The sequence below is a fragment of the Ostrinia nubilalis genome, chromosome 21, assembly GCF_963855985.1.
Source record: "Ostrinia nubilalis chromosome 21, ilOstNubi1.1, whole genome shotgun sequence".
NCBI classification, from domain to species: Eukaryota; Metazoa; Arthropoda; class Insecta; order Lepidoptera; family Crambidae; genus Ostrinia; species Ostrinia nubilalis.
The window spans coordinates 7870826-7895577 of NC_087108.1; the positions used below are offsets into that span (position 1 = coordinate 7870826).

Genomic DNA, 24752 nt, shown 5'->3' on the forward strand with positions numbered 1-24752 from the left:
TATCAAGACAAGATTGACATACCAAATAAATACATAACACTAATAAACAAAATTTAAAAAAAATGTAATTACAGAAAACTTTAATACTTTCTTGATAAAAATATGTACTAAAATGGATGGTGGTCATGGCCAACCATACAAGTTTCAAGGGTAACATAGATAAGCCGTCTCTTAAAATACTGTTTACTGTACTGTACTCATAGATTTTATGTCTTTGATCAGCTTATTTGAATTAAGAAAATAAGAAAGACTTGTTGAACAACGCCATCTATGATTAATATTTAGTACTAAGTAACTTTCTTCACAAGATTATTTTTAAAATGAAATGTACGTTCTTTATAAGGTCCGAAATCGTAATTTGTTTATATTTGAACATAAAATGATGTAAAAAAACAAATTTTAAATTGAAGCTAACGAGTAGAATTTTAAAATAAAACAAATTTTAAAATAAAATAAAATTCTACAATATAATTATTACTTTAAATCGGATTTTTGATATACGTACAATATTAAAATAGAAAAAAGTTTTGAAAAATAAATATTACGTCCATCGTCCATCTACTTTAGTTAAGTTGATTAGCATGATTAATAGATGGCGCTAATTTACATTGAGGGTATGGTATCCCCTGAGACTATCATGTCATTGTCTGTCATACTCTGTGGTCATACTTGTCAGAGGTAGGTAATCTGTCACTGTCACACATCTGTCAGTTGTGTTGAGATGATGATTTGAAAAAGAGCTTTTCAACGGTTGCGATTGTAAAAATTGTAAACATTATTGTTTCTAAAGTTATGAAATTAACTGTTTGTGTCAGTGTGTAGACAAAAATAGGATAATAATCTGTTAATCCACTTATTTCTAGTTAACTCCAAGTGAACGCTACTCATAAACACAATGCCGCCAAAAGACTCCGAGGTTCAACCAGCGGTTGCTGTGAAACCAAACCCTCGTAATAACCCGATAATGTTTAAAATATTTCAAAATGTGCAATATAATGTAGTACAGCACAAAAAGTATGTCAAGGAAATGATAAAACTCTACAAAAAGGTTTGTTGACTTTATCCACTTTTGCTTTGATTGACTGCCTAAAGGCCTAAATGAAAACATTACAGTAATAATTATAATCGTAATTATCTTTAATTTTTAGGTTCCTATGTTTATTAGTAAAGCTTACAATAACTATAAAGCAATAAAATTCATTTTATCTTTCAGTTGGACGAAAATGAATTCCGTGAAAGCTTCAAGAATGCATTACACTATTTGTTTACATTTGGAGACACCAGTGCCAATGTGGACCGGGTTATCCAGTTTGTGGCCACTTTTTCCACCTCTCTGGATGACGAAGAAGAGTTTTTGATGTTCATTTGTGACATCATTTTTGATGTAAGTTTTTGCAGATGGTTGTTCAGTTCTTACCACAAAAGTTTAGTTAAAACATTCATTGTTTGAGTTAAATAGATAACCTGAATTATAAATAATTTACTAGTTGAATGAATAAAACTTACTTTTGTAAACACTTCCGTCCATTGTCATGTCAATTAGAGATTATTTAATAACTGGAAATGCTTGTGACTTAAATTCAGTTCAGAAACCATTGATCATGGATGAAACAATGACACATTGAGGCTGAATTCTGAGTGAACTATTGAAAAGTAACATCAACAATTATTTCATTGACAGTGTCAGTGCGTATCGGGCCAATCGGTGCGTTACCGGGCAAGTCAGCTGCTGGCAGCTGTGCTCTCTGCTTTGGGAGAAGATGCCTCTCTTGATGATGATCTATGTGATAAACTGCTTGCATCTCAAGTAAGTAAACTATTTAATTATTATGTGCTTCTGTTACTTTATAAAAATACGAGTAATACTTATCGTTGCTGAATATATGAGTAAACTTGCTGATGATACTTGAAGTTAAATAAAAAATTAAATTCATTGATTTCAGGCCTAATAAAATTGCAATAAGAATTAAAATGATAGTATTAATCAAAGAAGTTAAGCAAAGTATTTTTTTTATGAAATCAAATTTTACAATAAAAATAATCCATGGAGATTGTGTTTTGATATTTTTCACATTGATTTTTTCATTTGTTATGATTAGTTTAAAAATAATAAATAAGACCTCTGTATAAGATAATTATCTAGTAATGAAATATTATCTTTACATTATCTTATCTGTTTTTGCCAATATCAGATGCAGCGTTTGCAAGACACGCGCGGCGCGGTGCGGTGTCGCGCGGCGTTAGCATTGCAACGTCTGCAGAACCCGATGGAACCAGATGATGAGGTCACTCGTGCCTATCGCTTCCACATGAGCTGTGACCCGAGTTCTTCTGTCAGAAGGTCATTTAGTGTTAAGTTGGACTACACTATCTTACTTTAACAATAGTAGATGCAGCGTTTGCAAGACACGCGCGGCGCGGTGCGGTGTCGCGCGGCGTTAGCGTTGCAACGTCTGCAGAACCCGATGGAACCTGACGATGAAGTCACTCCTGCCTATCGCTTCCACATGAGCTGTGACCCGAGTTCTTCTGTCAGAAGGTATTATAAATAGGCACTGTTCTCTTAAAGAAAGAGCCTGGATTCAGGCAGCGCAGGACCATTCGTTCATTGTGGAAAACCTTGGAGGAGGCCTTTGTCCAACAGTGGATGTCATTTGGCTGAAACAAATGAACTGCTCTCTTAATATGATAGACAATAGACATCACTAGCCAGCCCGATGATGATTGACTAAATAATCTTACTAAATGTTCTTTAAATTGTATGTGCCAATGAGATGATATTAAACATTATGAACTCAATTTCTTTAGAGATTAAGTGTAGGTCTGATTGAACCATGTCAGATAAATGTGGTGGCTCATAAAGTACTACCACTTGATTGTTCTAATAGCACTGGTGTCTTTGCCTTTTTATATTATTTAAGCATATAATTTCTTTAGAGATAATAAGTGTAGTTTTGATTGGACCATGTCAGATAAATGTGGTGGCTCATAAAGTACTACCACTTGATTGTTCAATTAGCACTGGTGTCTTTGCCTTTTTATATTTCCAGCTTTGTTTTAAGCACAATAATTTATCCTTTTCAGAGCGGTAGTGATGTCCATAGCGAAATGTACGCGGAACGTGCCGTACGTACTCGAGCGGCTATGCGATGTAGATGAAGCGGTCAGACGCGCTGCGTTCCTTTACATAGCCGGCGTCAACGTCACGCAGCTCAGAGTCCGCCAGAGAGTTCTGACCCTTAAGGTAGAGGAAACAATGTCTTTTATTATTATTTAGGAACTTGCCTTATGTACCTAGAGCGGCTATGCGATGTAGATGAAGCGGTCAGGCGCGCCGCGTTCCTTTACATAGCCGGCGTCAACGTCACGCAGCTCAGAGTCCGCCAGAGAGTTCTGACCCTTAAGGTAGAGGAAACAATGTCTTTTATTATTATTTAGGAACTTGCCTTATGTACCTAGAGCGGCTATGCGACTTAGATGAAGCGGTCAGGCGCACCGCGTTCCTTTACATAGCCGGCGTCAACGTCACGCAACTCAGAGTCCGCCAGAGAGTTCTGACCCTTAAGATAGAGGAAACAGTGTCTTTTATTATTATTTAGGAACTTGCCTTATGTACCTAGAGCGGCTATGCGACGTAGATGAAGCGGTCAGGCGCGCCGCGTTCCTTTACATAGCCGGCGTCAACGTCACGCAGCTCAGAGTCCGCCAAAGAGTTCTGACTCTTAAGGTAGAGGAAACAATGTCTTTTTTTATTATTTAGGAACTTGCTTTATGTACCTAGAGCGGCTATGCGACGTAGATGAAGCGGTCAGGCGCGCCGCGTTCCTTTACATAGCCGGCGTCAACGTCACGCAGTTCAGAGTCCACCAGAGAGTTGGAGAAAATTTGCCTCTATCACTTATGTAGGGCTTTCTTTCTGTAAATAAAGATTATTTTGTGTGCACTGTTCGGCACTTTTTATATTCAGCAACTTTCTTTTGCTACGCACATAATACAAATGCATTTACATCATAGTTTAAGACATAGCCATGTTATTCAACAAATTACTTTAGCAGTCGCTTTAGCTCATTCAATTCTTCATATTCATTTATTCACTTCGCAATAATACAGAAGTTCCAACAATGCTACTGCCTAATTAATATTTTGCCTAGTTTTTTCTCTTATCTCACACTATCCTTCGTTCATACATACCTCTTTTAAGTATTTTCTCAAGCAATGAGTATAAAATGAATTACACGTGATACCTGGCTAACTCCTCGCTCTCACTCATTCACTCACTCCTCTGTCAGTGGATCGGGCAAAAAATAAAAATAATTATCTAACTTTTCAAGGTCGGACTTACCGAACGCAGTCAGCGCGTGCGACGAGTGGTCGAAGAGATCCTCGTACCCGGTTGGCTGAGCACTTTCCAAGGCAACATCATAGACCTGTTGAAAGCCATACGCTTGGACAACGCTCACGATGCTAAAGACTCGCAGTACGTCGCTGGAAAGCTGCTGGAGACATTGTTCAAGTGAGTAGATAACAGTTTGGAGCCAGTTTATTTATCAGATCGAACAAACACCATTAAGTCAAGCTATAAACAATGTTGTGACGTTTTAAAAGACATTGGGAATATAGTTCCCACCATATTTTGCACCTTATTCGCTTATCTTAAGGTCCAAAAACAATGAAAATTTCGATTATGTTATGACTGTTAAAGGGTTAACTGCTTGTAATACTACCTGAAGAGTTCCTCTTTTTTTCTGACACGACGTCATAAGTCTAAAGGCCTCCTATGCTATTTCGGACATCATGTGCATTCTTTTCAACCAACATTTTAAAGACAGTGTTAAAATGGAAACGAAATGATAGTAGCCATTGCACCTTGGCAATAGCAGGGCGACGTCGTTTACATAATTTCAGGTATATATGTCACTGTTGCTCATGCTAGCATCTCACTACGCGTGAGAGGGATGGAAACATTCCTAACTCCGGATAACATTGTCAGAAGTAGCCATGCTGAGTTCGATCAACCCATGATTATTATGGTGCGTCCAGACTGAGCGAACGTGCTCGCGCGGCACGCTGGTCATCCTGCTCACCCTGCTATTAAGTGAGCAGGATGTCGAGTTTGCCGCGCAAGCCCGTTCGCCCAGTCTGGACGCACCATTACTAAAATGATTTCTATATTTCTTCTAGACGTCTCCCAATATCCGAACTGCTGGAATGGCTGCCAACCGACAAGACTCTTCGGCTGATCCCAGCTGAGAAACTAAACAAGGAGACCGCGTGGTACTGGCGCCACCTGGCGGAGCATTTGCAGAAGATCGAAGACGATGAGACGCTGGAAACGGTGCTTCCAGACTTGGTGGTGCTCACTGGATATATTAAGGCGTAAGTGTCTCTTATTATTACGAATAATCAGACCTATAAGTTAGCAGAGTCACGCAGAGATGATCGATAGTCAATATCTTTATTGCATTCCATGTTGTACATAAGGTCTTAAACAATCTATAGTTTCAAACATAGACCCAGTTTGGGCACAGCAACATTGTTTTTTATTTTAAGAAAGAATTTTGTTACAAACTTTAGCCACTTTAGTTCTTATAAACGTTACTTTAGATCTCATTTTCATCTATCAGCATAGAATCCCCACGCTGCACTGTAGATCTTATGTCAACTAGTTTAGATTCCATTTTCCTCTAACAGCGTAGTGGAATCCCCCTGCCCTTCGGAAAGCTCTGACCCTGTAGGGCCTAATACCCGTTTGTACATGCTGAACGAAATGCTTTTTTACTTACTTTTACCTACCTCTACTATGCAAATAGTACCCTAAGATAGCAAGTTTTAGATCTCATTTTCCTCTAACAGCATAGTGGAATAGTTTTACCTACCTCTATTATTCAAATATGTGCCCTATGACAGCAGGTTTTAGATCTCATTTTCCTTTAACAGCATAGTAGAATAGTTTTACCTACCTCTATTATTCAAATATGTGCCCTATGACAGCAAGTTTTAGAGCTCATTTTCTTCTAACAGCATAGTGGAATAGTTTTACCTACAGTCCTCTCAACTTAAGCTGAGAATTGCATTTGTGTGAGTGCACACCGATAGTTTAGAGTGGCAATCGGCTTGAAGCGCGGCGCGTCCCGCGCATGGTTTATTATAGCAAGCGGCCTGAAGCGCGGCGCGTCCGCCACGCACCGCTTCCTTGTCGCTCACATACTTCACTTCACCCCCGGTACTGGTAGCAGATACAGTCCTATCAACTTAAGCTGAGAATTGCATTTGTGTGAGTGATCGCCAAAAGTATAGTTAGTAAAACACATACAAATAAAATTAATGTTTTATTAAAAGGAAGTCCATAAAACACTAGGTACCAATTGGGCCGATGTAACGACACTTGACACATCCTTTTAAATAAATCAATAAATAAAAACAGGTCCTCGCTCAGCATATGCCAAGGTACGAAGTACCTCGACGCTGATATTCTGCGAGCACCGTTTATAGAGAGGGCGTCCAGCCAGACTTACAAAATACAACAAAAAGACAAGCAAATTTATAAAATTACAAAATAAAAACAGACTAAAAACTTTTCGTTCACATCTTTAAAATACGTAGGTATTAAATTTGCATACTTTTACTTGGCTGCTTTATGGTTTTTGTACAGGAAATTCACTTACAGTAGGAGCCATTTCAATAATATTTGGATCACAATTACTTAAAATTACACGTCTATCTGCTACCAGTACCGGGGGTGAAGTGAAGTATGTGAGCGGCAGGGAAGTGACGCGTGGCGGACGCGCCGCGCCTCAGGCCGCTTGCTATTAACTAGTATAAACCGGTTTAAACCATGCGCGGGACGCGCCGCGCCTCAAGCCGATTGCCACTCTACACTATCGGTGTGCACTCACACAAATGCAATTCTCAGCTTAAGTTGAGAGGACTGTACGTGTAATTTTATGTAATTGTGTTCCAAATATTAGTGAAATGGCTCCTACTGTAAGTGAATTTCCTGTACGAAATCCATTAAGCAGCCAAGTGAAAGAAATTTTATGCAAATTGAATACGTATTTTAAAGGTGTGAACGAAAAGTTTTTAGTCTGTTTTTATTTTGTAATTTTATAAAGTTTGTCTTTTTGTTGTATTATGTAAAGCTGGCTGGACGCCCTCTCTATAAACGGTGCTCGCAGAATATCAGCGTCGAGGTACTTCGTGCCTTGGCATATGCTGAGCGAGGACCTGTTTTTATTTATTTATTTATTTAAAAGGATGTGTCAAGTGTCGTTACATCGGCCCAATTGGTAGCAAGTGTTTTATAGACTTCCTTTTAATAAAACATTAATTTTATTTGTATGTGTTTTACTAACGGTACTTTTGGCGATCACTCACACAAATGCAATTCTCAGCTTAAGTTGATAGGACTGTACCTCTATTATGCAAATATGTGCCTTATGGTAGCAAATTTTAGATCTCATTTTCCTCTAACAACATAGTGGAATAGTTTTACCTACCTCTATTATTCAAATATGTGCCCTATGACAGCAAGTTTTAGAGCTCATTTTCTTCTAACAGCATAGTGGAATAGTTTTACCTACCTCTATTATGCAAATATGTGCCTTGTGGGCGCTGCAGGCTTAAAGGGGGGCGGTAAGAGACCCAGAAAAACAATCGGGACGTTGTGTAGAGGCTTGGGAGGCGTCATTTACTAGGAGGACTCTTAGACACCGACTGAGCACTCGACACTCGACTACAAATGGGGGCGCTAAAAATAATTTATTCTCAAAGTGGGCATTAGACAAAATAAGTTTGGGAACCACTGCTGTAGGGCCTAGTACCCGCTTGTACATGCTGAACTAAAATGCTTTTTTTTTACATTACTTACTTCTATTATGCAAATATGTGCCTTATGGTACCAAGTTTTAGAGCTCATTTTCCTCTAACAGCATAGTGGAATCCCCCTGCCCGGCAGAAAGCTCGGACCCGATAGGATTCAGTACCCGCCAGCACGTGTTGCACGAGCTCGTGAGCATGCTCCGAGTGTACGACGCGGCCGACCCCGCCGGCGGCAAGGAGCTGCAAGCGCTGGTCACTCAAGCGCTCACTGGTGAGTGTTTTTATTACGTCATTCCTATAGAACAGCATAGTGGAATCCCCCTGCCCGGCAGAAAGCTCGGACCCGATAGGGTTCAGTACCCGCCAGCACGTGTTGCACGAGCTCGTGAGCATGCTCCGAGTGTACGACGCGGCCGACCCCGCCGGCGGCAAGGAGCTGCAAGCGCTGGTCACTCAAGCGCTCACTGGTAAGTGTTCCTATTACGTCATAGAATCGACAAGCTCTAAAGCGCTGCAATAGCAGGTACTAATAATGGTCAGTAGAATCTCACCCTATCACTTTTTGGTCGAAGGAAGCGCGTGGTGCGGAGAGTTTTATCCGAGCAATCTGAGCGTCATTATTGTAGGGTGCGTGTGCCCTCATGGATAATATAGCGTGTACCGATAACACTCAAACATTAGCGGAAGAATGGTGGGGTGCGTCTTCGTAAATGACACGATCTATACGTCATTCCTAATAACAGCATTGTGATAATTCAAGACGCTTAAGGCGCTGCAATAGCAGGTACTAATCTTGGTGAGTCTTACCTATTACGTCATTCCTAATAACAGCATTGGGGTAATTCAAGAAGCTTCTGGCGCTGAAGGTACTGCAGCAGCAGGTACTTATAGCCTCTCAAGCACTTACTGGTGTTACCTATTACGTCATTCGTATATAACAGCGTAGTAGGGGAATCCCTCTACCCACCCCGTAGGGTTCAGTACTCGCCAGCACGTGTTGCACGAGCTCGTGAGCATGCTCCGAGTGTACGACGCGGCCGACCCCGCCGGCGGCAAGCAGCTGCAAGCGCTGGTCACTCAAGCGCTCACTGGTAAGTGTTACTTTTATCTTGCTCCCAAGTACTTGATTCACTATTTGGATAGGATTTTGCGAATGAGGGGGAATAAAGGTAAAGGGAAGCACAATAGATCCCAATGGGTCGACGTTCACTGCGTTCATGCGCGGCCCTAAAGCCTCGATCACACGTACCGAGCAAACGGGCGAGACAGTGCTCTCGGCCGAGTACTCGGTGTGTATGAACATTACGCCGAGTGCTCGCCCGAGCGCTCGAGATGTGACTCGCTTACCCAACTGTCTCGACCGAGTAAACATTTTACTGTCTCGCCCGATAACTCGGTACGTGTGATCAAGGCTTAAATAAGATAAGTGGAATCCTCCTACCCCTACCTGTTTACGTAGTTTCTGTCACCGCAGCTCACGCTGGCGTCTCGCTTTGCGTGAGAGGGATTGAAACGCATTCGAAACTTTGGATTACGGTTTTCGGAGTAACTTCATACATACATTCGTGTCTGTCTTATTAGAAGTTTCTAGAATACCTTTGTCTTTCGTTAGGCCCGCTGAGCTCTGACATCATACGCATGTTCGTGTCTTACCAGCTGGTTCTAGAATCCTCTATCTATTTCGCTAGGTGACTACGGCCCGCTCAGCTCTGACGTCATACGCGCGTTCGTATCAGCCCTCGAGATGGTTGTACCTGACCTGGCGCTTCGGCTGGAAATCATCAACGGCATGATATCGGCCCTGAGAGACCCGCCCGAACCAGAAACGATTGCTGCGCCTCCGCCGCCTGTGGATTGCGCTGAAGTTAAACTACAGGTATGCAAGCGAAAGATCGTGGATTATTAACCCGACAGAAGTTAGGGATTTTTTAATTTTCTTAAATTTTCTTTGAGATGAAACTTTTATGTTGCACAGTTTAATATCAACCTATAGAAGTTTTTTGGGTGGATTTTACTATCGTAAGCGATTTTAGTAATACAATTCTATGAGAACTGTTCACTCAGAATCAGTCCAGCTAGTGCCAGAACTGTCTGAAAGGATCAAAGGCCCCTAAAAAAAAACGGGACTATTCCCACCTCTCGTTCCCACCACTGCAACTCCTGTGTAGCCAGGATCTACAGCTTGACCGCCACAAAAACCCAACCAATGAAGGTCAAGTTTGTCCCGGGGGAAAGTTAAACTGTCATTGGACCCGCAACGAAATTAATCAGAAGAACATAGGAGGAGTTCGAAATTAAGGTTCGACTTCCCTCCATTGCAAAGCGGATGACAGGTGACAAACAAAGGTTTAAAACCTTTAAGAAAAGATTATCAAAGGCCCCTAGATACATTAGTGACAGTTTTAATTTCAAAATGACCTCATTTAACGAAGTGACTAATCCAATAAAATATATGAAAGATTTACGCTCGCTTCCCTTAACCCTGTATTTTTAAAGTTAACACCAAAACCTGGATAAATAAATAAATAATTGTGTGTTTTAGCGCGCCAGACTTCGCGTATCCCTCAACGTAGCCATGGAAGCCCAAGAAGAAGCGGTCAGAGACCAAAATTATGTTCTCGCCGCCGAATGTAAAGCTAAGGTAACAAACAAACTATTTTCTTTATTATTATTTACATATTTGATTGCCACGAATTGAATAACATTGAATATAATATCGTTTTAGGTGGAAGACATCCAAAAGAAGTTGGAAGATCTGAACGTTCAACCAACACCGCCACCTCCAGCCCCAATACCAGTAAGTAAAAAAAACTTATTAAATGAAAAACAAAAGATATTTGGCATTCAGATAGTTTTACTTTTTACCCGATTTCGATACGCAAAGGAGGAGGGTAATGTGAGATCAAACGCGTGGGCTGTTTTTTTTTTAATTTATTTAAAAAAAAGATTATCAGCAATTTTGATGATTCAAACGCTAATTCATTTGTTTTAATCTTGCGAATGTAACTAAAGATAAGTAGCATCGGTATATGTATATCAGCTATTACTCAAGTTTTCAGATTTCAGTTGTTAATCTATTTTTTTATGTATTTCAGACAATAATGGAAAAAGTGTCTGATGCAGAAACCTTAAACAAATGCCTAACGATACTCAACAGTGCGTTAGACACGCCTCAACTCAAGACCGTGACTCCAATGTTAAGGATGATATTCAACGAATTAGAGGCAAGTATAGATATTTCAGATACAAAACGTATGAGAGTGGACGTAACTTTAGAAGCATTTAGGTTAATTAAATGAAAAGAGATCCTAATGCAGTGGGCATTCGATGTATATTTGATTGGCCTGAGGTAACTAATATCTTGCAAAGTAATTGACTTGATTTAAATAATAGAATAGTGCACCTTATGTCCACGACATTCGATTATATTTTGCGTTTCCAACAATTGTGCTTTTCTCTGAACTGTGCAGTCTCTCTGCATACTTTCAAATAAAAAAATATTTATTATACTTACAGGTGGAAATATTCCAAAACCCAGAAGTGCTAGAAAATGCTCTAGAAACCGTGGCGTTATTTGGTATGCTCGATAAGGAGTTTGCGAAAGAAAACAAAGCTTTCTTCTTTGCTAATGTGAGTACTCTTTAAAATTTTTTGTAATAAATTATATCGATAAGTTAGCCTCCTGCTATTTCTTACTACAAAAAAGTAGCAAGAATACACTTAAAAACTGCACTACGCACAGTACCAATGTGAATGTTTTAGTCACGAGCACTAAAAACTCTTCGTAATTTATTCCGCTGTAATAAGATTTACATTCCAATAACCTTAAAAGTCACCAGCCGGGCGAAGATACGAGCCGTGATAAAATCTTATCGATGATTTTAGACGACAAATGTATGGGATTATCGCGTTGAAATCGATAAAAGCTTATCGCGGCATGTATCTTACCTAGACCTACAGTAATAATTTCTCCACAGCTAATAGACACGTCAAACGAGCCAATCGTGACGACAGTACTAAAGTGCATAGTGGATCTCCTTTGCGTGCACGGTGCGAAAGTTTTCGAAGACGACGCGTCTGAGTCGCAGCGCCCAGACGAGTCGAAAGCGAAGAGCAAGCGAAGCACGTACTCTCACTCTATAGACGCGATCGATGAGGATGGTGAGTAGGTGATATCTAGTAAAGTCTGGTCGATAAGAATGGGTAGCTTGAGGTCATTGTACGAAATTTTATCTGCTCGGTGTATCATGTAATGGCATCTTACGCAGTTGTAATAAGTGCGTTTTTGCGATTTGTGAGATGATTGATATAAATTTTTTACAGGTAGTATTTCCGAATCTGTGATATCACTGACACCAACTCACAGTACCGTCATCGAACTACTATTGAAAATAATGGACAGCACGGTAAGACTTTTTCTTTTTTAAATAGTGCATTTTAAAATAATAATGGCGATTTAATGCACACTTGGAAGGATTTCCAAATCTTAAACCAATTATACTTATGCTACTCCAGACTAGATGCTATAAGAAATCGCTCTTAAAACATGTTTTCACATCTCTTTTATTACCAAACGCCTTAAATGAGAGAAACACGGGTCTCAACGCGACATTTTTTGTACGAGTTACATAATTATGTACTCACGGCTTGACGTTTCGGTTGCTATGCTGCAGTTCTATTTTAGTTGGAATGGAACGCGAAAGTTTAAAATCGTCAAATAGTAATGTGTACCTTAATGATTACTTACATAAGTACGCAATTTCAGTGCGCAACGTATCGGCTGATAATAGTGGAAGGTCTATGCCGTTTGCTACACCTTGGCCATCTGGAGTCCCCGGCGATACTCAGCCGCCTTATGTTGCTTTGGTTCAATCCTGCTACAGGTATGTGTTAAAATTCGGTCAAACCAACGCGTGCAACTTGCGTGCGCGATGGCGATCAAATGTTGTGTGTGAATTTGTAGCGATGAGTTCACATCAACGCGTCCTGTCATTGGTCGCGGCGATCTATGCACGCGCAGTGATCGCCATCGCCGACGCGATCTACACGCGTTGGTTTGGCTGAAGCTTATTCAGTAAAACTTTCGTAAACTCACTATTCTGAAAACCTGTTTTCTTACCAAAAGCATAAGTAATAAATATCCATGAAAGGTTCCAAATTCTTCCGCTGTTAACGCCTCTTATCACTGTTACTCCCAGTGCTATCCTCTATCTCTGGGATGAGCCTAGGCCCGGTTTTCACCAAGGCTAGGCGGAGCGAAGAAGAGTCGGGCGGACGAATTTTTCTATAGAATTTAACAGCGGCGGCGGCGTGACGCAGAGTGGAGCTGTGCGGAGCGGAGAAGATGAAGTGAAATGGGATTGGTTATTTAAAAAAAAAACATCTGCTCCGCTCCGTCTTGGTGGAAACCGGGCCTTAGGGATATAGTGGTATTGCATGAAAAATCTCTTGCATATCTTTAACCAATGTATCATGATAGTTTTTAAATATTTTTTTAGTGGAAGAAGACATGCTGCGACAAACAATAGGAGTGTTCTTCCAAACTTTCCCCACTACAGTCGATGGTGCACAGGAGCAGATACAAGTTAGTATGAGTTACATTTTCTTAAATATTAGCACAAAGATATCTTCCTACCGTCAGGGAAGAAAAAAATACTTGGGACTATGCTTGTGACATAATTTGTAAGACAGGAGTACAGGACAATGCGTGTGCTTCTTCGCGGGGTATAAAAAACTCAATGTCATGTGATGATTGGAATGTCCCACGTGTTCTATTTGAAAATTGCATGCCTTACCAGACGAAAGAGTGCTTGTATCTTGTTTTTACCTTCACACTTTCTGCCATGTTTTAACAAAAATAAAAAACATTTTAAATCTATTAATTTCTAGAAAGCAACGCTTCCCACACTGCGTGCCCTAGCCAACGCTCCCTCGAGTTCGCCGCTTGCTGAAATCGACCAAGAGGCAGTGGTTCGCTTCATCGTGTCGCTCACTCGCGTCAACCACGAAGTAAGTCTTATGCAGCTGGGAATTAAGGCGAAAGTCCTTTACTATAGTGTAGGTTTTTGTAACAACAAAAGGCAGTGGTTCATTTCATCGTGTCGCTGACTAGGGTTAATCACGAGGTAAGTCTTTATTTTCTTATATCATGTGAGCTTTTGTGACTGAGATCACAAACCGCTATACTTTATCCTACTAATTTTATAAATGCTAAAGTTTGTATGGATGTCTGGATGTTTGTTACTCTTTCACGAAAAAACTACCGAACGGATTTTGATGAAACTTTACAGTATTATTGTTTATAACACAGAATAACATATAGGATAGGCTATGGTTTATGACGATCTGTGAAAAACTAAATTTCAGGCGGCTGAAGCCGCGGGCAAATGCTAGTTATAGCCATAAACAAAACAACACACAAAACATGATTCTTACTCAAGCACAAATTCAAGACTATGCTTCAGTATTGTAGCTTAATCACAAGACAGAATATAGTATGCTTGAGTTTAAATAGAGTTTTGAGTGTGTTACTTTTCTTAATACAGGCATAAGTAAGACTGGAATGACTTTCTTAAGTGGAATGAATTCTTTCTAGGTCATCGACAGCCAAGGTGTAATGGCAATGACACTATGCAACTACATAGTGCGGAGGCCTTCGTCGACTGAAGTGGGTCTGGCCTGCCGAATGCTCGCTCTACTGTCGCCTCCTAGGGATGGACAGCTCGCGATCGAACTGGCGGCTATGCTGCGAGACTTGTGTGCGGTAAGTGCAGACTATTATAGCCTGTAAATCTATAGATCTAGAGTTTAAAATGGTATTGTGACTGAATAATTCGGAGAACTTCGTCGACTGAAGTTGGGCTGGCCTGCCGAATGCTCGCTCTACTGTCTGGACGGACAGCTTGCCATCGAACTGGCGGCTATGCTGAGAGACTTGTGTGCAGTAAAAGCAGACCATTATAGCCTGTATATCTAAGTACGAGGGCCGGCTGAAAAGTTTTGAGCCTAAGTATCTTCAAGTGTTATTATTGACTCGCGCTAAATTTTATTAATTAGCCAATAACCTCCTTAGTATATGTACAAAGTTTCATTTCATTAGCGTCATCACGCTTTTAGTAATTAATTCGTAAACGCCATCATGTCTCAGTCATCCGCGCAATGTGCGAAATTGAAGTACACAGTTGTCATAAAATTCCTCAAAAAGAGGAACAAAACGCTGACGGTAACATTTGAAGAGATGTCTACAGTTAATGGGGAGTCTTGGCCTTCATTTGATATCATGAAAGATTGGATCCGATAGTTCAAGCATGGCAGGGAGTCGCTAAAAGATGACCTCAAGTCAAGGCGGCCAGATTTCGCCATTAACGAATAAAATAATGAAAATTTAAAGAATCTTGCTTTAGAGATCAGCGAATTAAGCTGTGACAGATAGCTGAAGCCATAGGCAGTAGCAAGGAACGTATCGGCGATATTTTTCATACTCATTTGCACATGAAAAAGGGGTGCACGCGATGGGTGCCAAAAATGCTCACGCCGCTCGACAACTAGCGTCGAGTCACAACTTCGCAGGAGTTTTAGGCCATCTTTGGCCATAATTCTAACAATTTTTTTTTCTCGTATTGTTACTATTGATAAATAATAGATCCGGCAGTACGATCTAGAGTCAAAATAAGAGTCAATGCAATGGATTCAAAAGGGAAAACGCCGCCGCGGAAATTCAAAGTGGAGCGATCGACACCCAATCTCATATCCACTATTTTTGGGATTGTGGAGGAATTTTATTCATTGACTACCTACTTTAAAAAAAACTACAATAAACGTGGATTATTATGCTGTACTGTTGATAAGAGTGCGTCAAGTGGTTGTTGAAATATTATGAGGCAAACTGGCGAAAGGAAATCTGTTATTGCAAGACAATTCGCCCGCGCACACCGCGCAAGTTGCAAGGCTTGTCTCGGGTAAAACTGGATTTCAAGAAATTAATCACCCACCACACAGTTTAGTCCGAATCCCTAGCTATTTGGTCTAATTCTCAAATTAAAAAAAAAGACTTCCAGGAACGAAGATTTTTGAGTGACAAAGAATTGAAGGCGGCGTTAAAGGCTCATTTCGAAGGCAAAGATTGCGAATTTTTTTCAGTGGGTTAAAAGCTCTTTTACACAAATGTAAGAAGTCCGTTGTGGTAGAGAGAGATTAAATAGAAAAATATATTTTTTATACTTTTCTATCGGCATTTTTAATACCCTAGGCTCAAAACTTTTCAGCCGGCCCTCGTATCTATGGTACAAAATGGTACTGAAATGCATGGTATTGTGACTGCATAATTCGGAGAACTTCGTTGACTGAAGTGGGTCTGGCCTGCCGAATGCTCGCTCTACTGTCGCCTCCTAGGGATGGACAGCTCGCGATCGAACTGGCGGCTATGCTGCGAGACTTGTGTGCGGTAAGTGCAGACTATTATAGCCTGTATATCTATAGTACTAAATGTTACTGCTACTTCTGAAGAAGCGCGAGCTTGTTGAATGCTCGCCGTGGTGCTTGCCACCTACATAGAGTCAGCTTCTTTTAACAGGGGTCATACTTCTGATTATAGCGAGATTTGAGTTTCTGTTTGTTTGTGGTGTGTGATATCTACCATAACTACTCGTATGTGTTATTATAACTTAACCATGTTTATAATTTCTTGTTTAATTTCACAGAAACTGCCAGACAAGCAATCTTGCCGAAACCTTACCCGCTATTTAGGCTCGCTAGAGGCTATGGAGCGGGCAAGTCTCAACAAGATGTCGAATACAGGTGAATTGAGCATAATTTACATGTACTTTTTAATATATTGAGGAACACTACCGATCTATGTGTCTAAAATCGATATAAAAATATTAATATTATATTATGTTGCTTCTTTACCAGGTATTACTGAAAGAACAATGCAAGGCGAAGATACTATAGGTCCTATAGGACGAGCAACGACATCCTTACGTAAGTTTATAAAGTTTTTAAGCAATATTCTACTATAGTTTTTGTGACAGATCAGTCAAATAAAGATATTTCCTAATTGGAAAAGTTGTTCTTCGCGAAATGATCATATTTTTTTTGTCTAGGAGAAAGATTGTCAAGTCTCCGATTTAGTCGACCGTCTAGCTTATTTTTCAAGCTGTGTGCAAGTATGTTCGGTTTATACTGTTTCGTACGTAACATAGACTAGATTGTATGGTACTACTGTAGATCGTTTCATCCACGAAGACCCCACCATTCTTCCGCTAATGTTTGAGTGTTATCGGTACACGCTAAATTATCCATGAATGCACACGCAATAATGACACTCGGATTGCTCGGATCAAACTCCCCGCACCTCGCACCTCCTTTGACTGAAAATTGGTGGGGCGCATCTTCGTGGATGAAACGATCTATAATATCTTTACTCAGTTCTGGTACCATGACTATAGTTGCTAACTTTTTATAGTCGTTTAGATGTTGTTAGTGTAACTTTTATTTTATTTTATTAAAATAACATTACCATTAACAAATGATCATTTTATAGCGCATCCACTCGCGCGTAGCACACACGTCGTTATCAACGAAACCGTCGAAGAAGAAGTAGAGATTGACGAGACCACGCCTCCAGAAACTGTATCCAGGATTGAAGGTAAAACTATATTTTGGATAGTAGCACTTTATGGAAATATAAGTTTTCATACCAATCATAAGCACAGTCCTTACTTTAAGATGTAGGTAGCACTTTGTACTTTTAAAGTTGATAACACACCTTATTCCAATTGTAACAAAGACGTGTTACGGACCTTTTGGCTATTTTGGGTGTCACGAACTATTTGACGCTGACTGTACGACAGCACTTTAGATTTTAATTTCATATTGCAAAATCATCCCGGCATAGTATGCAACGATATGCCATTATTTTATTAGACGACTATTTATTTTATTAAAGCTGTGATATGGGGCTATTTTGCACCAAAAATTTATAGCTTGATACTATACATTGACGGCGTATGAAAGATCCGGTAGATGGCGGGACGTGGATGTGGGGTCTGACTGCTGCGTGATTGGTGGATTTTGACATATCTGTCAATGTCATGTCAAAAATAACCAATCATGCAGCATTAGGACCTCGCGTCTACGTATTGCCATCTGGCAGATTTTTCATACGCGAAAACCCTCATTTGTAAGAAATAATTTTTTTTCCATTGATAGAGCAACCACCAGTAGAGACAAGCAGCCCTAAATCAAACCGACCGTCCTTGGAAATTGAGACGAGCGACAAAGTAGACGACGCTCCTTCAGATTCCAGCAGCAGTGGGGTGTCGCCTTTGAAGAAGCCTAAAGTTACTAAAAGTAAGTTATTTCTACACAATCTATTGAGGCAAAATTAAATAGATTTATAGATAAACACTTTATTGTACACTAAACAAGAAAATAAAAAAAATGTCCTAGCTTTCCGTTTCAGTACAGAGTTTGGAATAAAGTTGTTGTTCTTCATTGATCTTCTGTCGTATGGGTAAAATATAATAGCATCTAAACCCTTGCCTGAAATTGTAAGCTATCATAAGTGTCTGATATGTCTCAATGACCGAATGTGCCTTCAGAAGCACGAAATAGTATTTCTTTTCGGATAGTCAATTTGATTCAAGCATTCAATGTCCTAAAGTTTGTTTAATACAAATAGGCTCTGATAGAACCTCTGATAAGAGATTCATTCATTAAGAGCGTTGTAGCAAAAAGTTGGCGTTCGAATTTTAGGTTTTTATTGCTTGACGTCGCGTAGTGAGTGCGCAAACTGCATTTATCTGTACAATTTCAACGCTGCGTCGACTAAACGATCTTAATCCGTAGTTGTATCGTACCTAAGACAGTACATCATACATAATAATAAAGAAATAATGTATAATTTACCTATTTGATTTTTTCTCAGATCAGACTTTCAGCAAAATCAAGTTACGTAATTAATTTATTTTTTACACTAGTAAATCCCGCGACAAGTTTTTAATCTTTAAATTGAGTAAAGTAATAACTTGATGGGTTTGAAAGAATTTATGTTTTATTTTATTCTTTTTATAGCATCAAAAGCTTGTTTATGAAAAATATTTACTATTTAAATTTTACTTTTGACTTTTTAGTTTTTATGATGCGGGATGGATAAATTAAAATTTATTCTGATTTTGTGACGTTTCCGCACATAAATATGGATAGGTTAAATAAATAAAATGAAATGTATGAAAACGAGCGTGCCATTTTTTAAACGTTATCTATAATATCTGTGTCCATCAAAGAGCTCGTAACTAAACATCGTAAGCGCCATTTTAATTATTATCTAAAAGTTAATAATAAATATTTAGTTTTTGTAAATCTAAACAAGTCAGGAAATCAAAGAGGTAAATACTGATAATATCATTGTGATTTTATAGAATTTATTATTATAAACCACGGTCGTATAATGCTAAAAAATCAGAGGTAACTTTAAGATTTTTATCCATAGAGCAAAATTTATCTAATCGTGTTTTTAAACAGTTATCCCATTAGGTACACATGCGTTCTGTAATACAAACCCATCAAAAACAATACTTGTCAAAAAACCAAGTGTCACTACTCAGTTGTTCTACGGTAAAAAGTTGTGAGATCCATGTAGGTAATACCAAGTCCAGTCCAGGAAATCATTAACGTTTTACATAAATATATTGACTTGGCCATCGCATGAAAACACGTGTAAATTAAATTATTTAGTGCGAAATGAAACGAAATTTTGCATGCCTGTGTAGACATGCAAAATTTCAGCTCAATGAGAAAACGGGAAGTAAGTAAATTTTAAGTTGCAAGATTTTACAACTCCAGATGTCAAAGAAAATAAAAGCTTGTAGATAGCTTTACAAAGAAAAGAAAGATTTATGAAGAAAATAAAAAGTACTGTCTACGACACATTTGTTAGGCCGTGTTGTACCGTCTTACTTTAACATTGACATCAAAATTTTGGATGTCAAAAATCTGTCTAACATAAAACACCGGTTATTGTCAGTTAGGGTCAAAGTTAGGTGGTGCATCTCAGCCTTAGTGTATTTTAATTAAATTTAATACAAATAAGGATGACGAAAATAATCGATAATTGATCTCACTCGAATATTTCTTATAGTAGGTATAGGTACAAGACGTCGAACAAATTAATGGTTACTTACTGAAAAAGTGCTTCATGAGACCTAGCAAACGGCATCAATAATATGTTTAAGAACGAACTGAATCTATTCAAAAAACCTATATTTCCAGCTTTCATACATTTAATACAGTTACAAACAAACACGAAATCAATGGTTTCTGAGAATTCTGAGTGCCTTAATGCCGTCCCCTTTATCTGTTTATTTAGTATTTATTAATTAGTATCTCTTGATGACATTGTAGCAAGTTAAACCTAAAATCATGTTTTCCGTAAATAATTTAAATAAGAATGCATATTACGAGTTTGTTGTTAGATTATTATATATTACTCAATTAAAAATTTAAATTTAAAAAATTAACACTTCTAATATGGTAGGTATGGCTGGCGGCATACATTTAGTATGAAATTCGGAAACATTGAATTTTCGCATAGATCCAGTTTATTCTTTGACCTATTTATTGTTATTGTTTTAAAGAGCTCATGAAGCACTTACAGGAACAGTAAACAGTTTCTCGATATCTTGTATAATTAAAAATCAAGTGAAATCACTTATCGTTTCCACCCTGTACCTATACTTTTAAAAATAAACTCATTTTATACGTTCATTTGTATAAGTATCTACAATACAAATACCTAACCAACTTAGTTGACGTTTTATAAAACTATTTGTCTAAGTGGCATCGAGCGACCGCTGGTGGATTTGCCATTTACCTGACCTACCCCTTTATTACTAAACGTTTAATATCAGATGAATAGTTACGCACCAATTTCTTTCATTCAGTCGTCAGTAATTGAACTTTCGGAAAAACATGACGAAGCGTTGTGTGACCATACAGACGCTATTCAACTTTTATTAGTAAGGAAGAGTATATTTTATGTTGGTAGAAACACAATAGCATAGACTAATGTTTTGACACCCTGTTAAAATGTTTATTAGTCATTTATTTTTTCCTGACCAAACAGATACCATAATAATATCTTTTATCTATTCTACCCATATTCTGTAAGTAAAATAATAAAAAGTTTGAAAAGAAAGAAATTACAAGTCCAATTTACCTAAACAAATAAATTAAAAATACTCGCGGATCAAAAGTACTCAATCATACTACAATTTACGAAAAAATCACGCGTGACGCATATACGTCAGTGGGCAGTCAACTGACATAGACCCGGCGTCTACGAGTGCCAAAGCACGACTGATTTATGCCATTTGATGCACCCGATTTTATAGTATTTTCAAATTAATTTTTCATTTGAAGATTGAAGATAGATATTTTTTCTTTTTCACACAATAATAGTACTATGTTTCTTCTTAAGTATAAAGTAGTTTATGTTGCCAAATGACTTTTAGATTATAAGATGTGACCTGTTTTCTTGCAGTAATTTTCTCGAATTTTGACTATCTTAGACATGATAAAAATGCATTTTAATGAATTAAACATCAACATTTTCTCAATACACTTTCTTCTTCAAGGTATGCTTATTCTAATGAATACATTCTATCTTCTTACTTAGAAATAAATTTGTTGTAATATTAGTTCAAAGTTGTGTCTTCGCGAGTTACCTGGAAATCGGGCTTTCGAAATTCGCTGTTTTCGTAGGCAAAAATCCAATTTGAACGAGATTTTGTCAATAGACATTCCGTAAAAACGTATGATAATTACGATGATATAAGTCAAAAGAAGCTAAAACAATAAATTATATGACTAAAATCATTTCGAAATCTGCCAAATTCTCGATTTCTGCATGAAAAATGTGACAACGCTCTTAATAAAGTTTGTGAGTATAGCAACTGAGTGACTCCATTTGTGTTTGTTACAGGCAAGAAAAAGAAACTATCAATCAATAAACAAGCTAGCACAGATAGTACGAAGGGTACTAAAAAGGGCAAAGAGCCTAAAGGCAAAGCGAAGGTCCAACCGGATACTGAAAAAAGCGGCGTCAAGAGAAGCCGATCGCAACGGTCTTTGGTGGACGTTGATAGAGGTATGTAGCACACAACACTCGTATATACGATTGATTATTTCATGATTTTAGTGGGCCTAATACGAGAATATAAAAGCAGCTCACTAAAATAGACCCATTATGAATTTTCGACAAAAACTAAACTACACCGTAGATTGTAGAAAAGCCACGTTTATTATTATATATCCGAGATTTGCGGATATCTTTTTTTTTAATTTACCTTGATAACAATCTCATCTAAGATTGCAAATGCGAATTATGGTGGAGCGAACTTGCAATTACTGTGAAATAAAGTTTCTCATAATCATTTTTTACTCTCCAGCACTAAAAGCAAAAGCCGACGCAGCGAAGGACAAAAAAGACAGTTCGCCAAACGAGTCTTTGCAATCCCCGCCGCTCGACCTAGATGTCTCAAACGTGACCATACGGAAATCCACGAGGGGCCTACAGTCTGCTTCTAGCACGGAATCTAATGGATCCACCAAGAGCCGAACGAAGAAGGAAGAACCGAAGAGAAAAGTTAAAGGTAGGACTAGAGTCTAGCTATACAGGGTGTTAGGTAAATGGGTATATGAGCCGACACTAGCCCATGTTAACATGGTCATATAAATGGTATGGTGAAGTCAGAAATTTGATATCATCATTTTTTTTTTTTTTTATTTTCATACAAAATACATTTAATAAAATCCGATTTGTATGAAAATTAAAATAATTAAAAAGAAGATATCGATTTTCTGACTTCACCATACCATTTATATGACCATGTTAACATGGGCTAGTGTCGGCTCATATACCCATTTACCTAACACCCTGTATATCTTAGTTCAGAGGATTTTTACTTGGTTTAGTTAGATAATGATCGTTTGTGCAATTTTGCTATAGACAGCGTTTCTAATAACCATAGACTCAGACTTGGTCAGTAGTTTTCGAAGTAAGCTATTTACACTTCCTGAAAGTATGAACAAGCTTAGGACACCTTTTCATCTATTCTAAGTGCGCCTAATCGCTGGACTACTCTAACTCCCATACTTTAGGTGCGAGTGACAGGGATGCATAGATCGGTCGATGGTTGTCGTGGCAGGACTTTGGGGACGAGCCCAGCTGATATTTGTTCAAGTTCAGTTGCTGAGGATGAGTCATGTTAAAGCCTGGTCCGTGAGCACGTAGACTCCCGTCCAATGACCCCAAGCTACCCATCCCTATCGCTCGCGCGTAATTATGTTGCTGTCGCGACTGTGCGACGCGCGCCCGCAGTGAGTGTGCGAAAAATATATAGTTATGTTTTATTTATTTGTCAATAATTTTAGGTAAAGCGGCAGAAGCGAAAGCGCCACAACCAACGAGACCAGTGATCCGCGCGTCTACGGAATCCGCTCGCAGCAGTATGGACAGCTCCCAGAATTCTGTCTTTGAGGATTCTGCGAACGAGACCGAACTACACACTATCGTCTACGAGAAGGAAATCGTAAGTAATTTGACACAGAGTCCTGTGTTGATAATCCCAAGAGTTGAAAAAAATACCACTAAATGTCCTCACTGACTACAAATCATAGTATACGTATAAGCCTCTAAACATAGCTCATATTTGGTCATCTTTTTAATAGCGCATGATATGATATATCCATCATCATCATCATTTCAGCCAGAGGACGTCCACTGCTGAACATAGGCCTCCCCCAATGCTTTCCATGTTGATCGATTGGTATAGCGGCCTGCGTCCAGCGATTCCCTGCTACCTTTACGATGTCGTCGGTCCACCTTGTAGGTGGACGTCACACGCTGCGTTTCCCGGTACGCGGCCTCCACTCCAGAACCTTGCTGCCCCATCGGGCGTCAGTTCTGCGTACTAGGTGCCCTGCCCATTCCCACTTCAGCTTGCTAATCCGTCGGGCTATGTCAGATATTTATGTCTATAATTCAACAGATCTACGACTTGAAGGCGAGCTATAAAAATTTATTAAAGGCGATCATAATAAATCTAAAGCTATAGTGCCAGTAACAAAGGGTTTATTTTAAGTTTTGTTTTTACAGGAACAATCCGTCCTGAACGACTCAAGTGAACTCATGGACAGCAAGCAAGTGTCGAAAGGCAACGTCACCATTCCTGAAACACCGGATGCCAGCGACGAGTAAGTACTTCAGTTGTTCATAAGAAATTGATTGTCATAATTTATGTCGATATGAAACAAAACCCTTACGGTAACTACACTTTCACGACGTCACCAATCTATTCGATTACGTAATGGGAGCTTTAATTTTACGAGGGGAGACGGATATATTTTATTGACGTCTCCTTTTCTCATAGAAGAAAAAGTTGTCATGAAAACTTTAGCATATCGATTGTATTTTGTTTTGTATCACTCTTCAATTCACCTTTTTTCGTCAATAGGTCAATTACACATACATAATATCACTTACAAAAACAACACATCTTTACAGATCTGAATCGGAACCCGAGCCCGTTATAGAAAAACCAAAGAACAAACGCAATGGTAAAAAGAAATAGTGAAGTGATTTTAACATTTAGTGCCAATTGGATAAAGTGCCCATATTATATTTAAGTTAAACGATAATACATTTGATTTAAGTAGAATTTTGTCCTTTTCTTCACTACATAGTAACAAAGTCGCCTTCTGCTGACTGTTCCTAAAACAACGCAACGGAATTTGATGCGGTTTTTTTTAAGAGATAGAGCATCGCTCTATTTAAGTATACTTAGCACCCATGCGAAGCCGGAGCGGGTCGCTAGTATCATAATTATATTCCTTACTCACTTTTACTTATGCATATTAGATTGGTAAAATGGTCA

The 24752-nt window shown here is 38.8% G+C and overlaps 3 protein-coding genes across 3 annotated transcripts; all 3 read left to right on the forward strand.

Moving 5' to 3' along the window:
* Window positions 1-699: 699 nt before the first annotated feature.
* Window positions 700-5380, forward strand: LOC135082460 (condensin complex subunit 3). Its single transcript, XM_063977256.1, has 8 exons — window positions 700-768; window positions 864-1048; window positions 1214-1384; window positions 1682-1807; window positions 2193-2341; window positions 3085-3244; window positions 4332-4513; window positions 5182-5380. Exons 2-8 carry the CDS (start codon window positions 896-898, stop codon window positions 5378-5380), a joined length of 1140 nt encoding a protein of 379 aa, XP_063833326.1. The 5' UTR covers window positions 700-768; window positions 864-895.
* LOC135082392 (condensin complex subunit 3-like) lies at window positions 3305-15118 on the forward strand. The gene is made up of 16 exons (XM_063977187.1): window positions 3305-3405; window positions 4332-4513; window positions 5182-5376; window positions 7929-8089; window positions 9507-9694; window positions 10361-10459; window positions 10544-10615; window positions 10914-11042; window positions 11335-11448; window positions 11796-11979; window positions 12142-12224; window positions 12584-12701; window positions 13317-13402; window positions 13708-13827; window positions 14414-14581; window positions 14966-15118. The coding sequence occupies exons 4-16, from the start codon at window positions 8014-8016 to the stop codon at window positions 15116-15118; spliced, it is 1590 nt and encodes a 529-aa protein (XP_063833257.1). The 5' UTR covers window positions 3305-3405; window positions 4332-4513; window positions 5182-5376; window positions 7929-8013.
* A 1039-nt stretch (window positions 15119-16157) lies between these two features.
* On the forward strand, window positions 16158-24536 carry LOC135082266 (uncharacterized). The gene is made up of 10 exons (XM_063977043.1): window positions 16158-16261; window positions 16518-16614; window positions 16729-16797; window positions 17360-17464; window positions 18028-18168; window positions 21800-21964; window positions 22266-22469; window positions 23251-23408; window positions 23975-24072; window positions 24383-24536. Exons 1-10 carry the CDS (start codon window positions 16184-16186, stop codon window positions 24447-24449), a joined length of 1182 nt encoding a protein of 393 aa, XP_063833113.1. The 5' UTR covers window positions 16158-16183; the 3' UTR covers window positions 24450-24536.
* The last annotated feature ends 216 nt before the right edge of the window (window positions 24537-24752 follow it).

Coding starts and splice junctions, on each gene's coding strand:
- LOC135082266 (XM_063977043.1), top strand. CDS start 16,184: ATGCTCGCTCTACTGTCGCCTCCTAGGGATGGACAGCTCGCGATCGAA. Junction 17,465..18,027: donor AACTGTATCCAGGATTGAAG/GTAAAACTATAT, acceptor TTCCATTGATAG/AGCAACCACCAGTAGAGACA. Junction 21,965..22,265: donor TTTGGTGGACGTTGATAGAG/GTATGTAGCACA, acceptor TTTACTCTCCAG/CACTAAAAGCAAAAGCCGAC.
- LOC135082460 (XM_063977256.1), top strand. CDS start 896: ATGCCGCCAAAAGACTCCGAGGTTCAACCAGCGGTTGCTGTGAAACCA. Junction 2,342..3,084: donor CCGAGTTCTTCTGTCAGAAG/GTCATTTAGTGT, acceptor TATCCTTTTCAG/AGCGGTAGTGATGTCCATAG. Junction 4,514..5,181: donor CTGCTGGAGACATTGTTCAA/GTGAGTAGATAA, acceptor TATTTCTTCTAG/ACGTCTCCCAATATCCGAAC.
- LOC135082392 (XM_063977187.1), top strand. CDS start 8,014: ATGCTCCGAGTGTACGACGCGGCCGACCCCGCCGGCGGCAAGGAGCTG. Junction 10,460..10,543: donor CCGCCGAATGTAAAGCTAAG/GTAACAAACAAA, acceptor ATATCGTTTTAG/GTGGAAGACATCCAAAAGAA. Junction 14,582..14,965: donor TGCTGCGAGACTTGTGTGCG/GTAAGTGCAGAC, acceptor ATCATGTCTCAG/TCATCCGCGCAATGTGCGAA.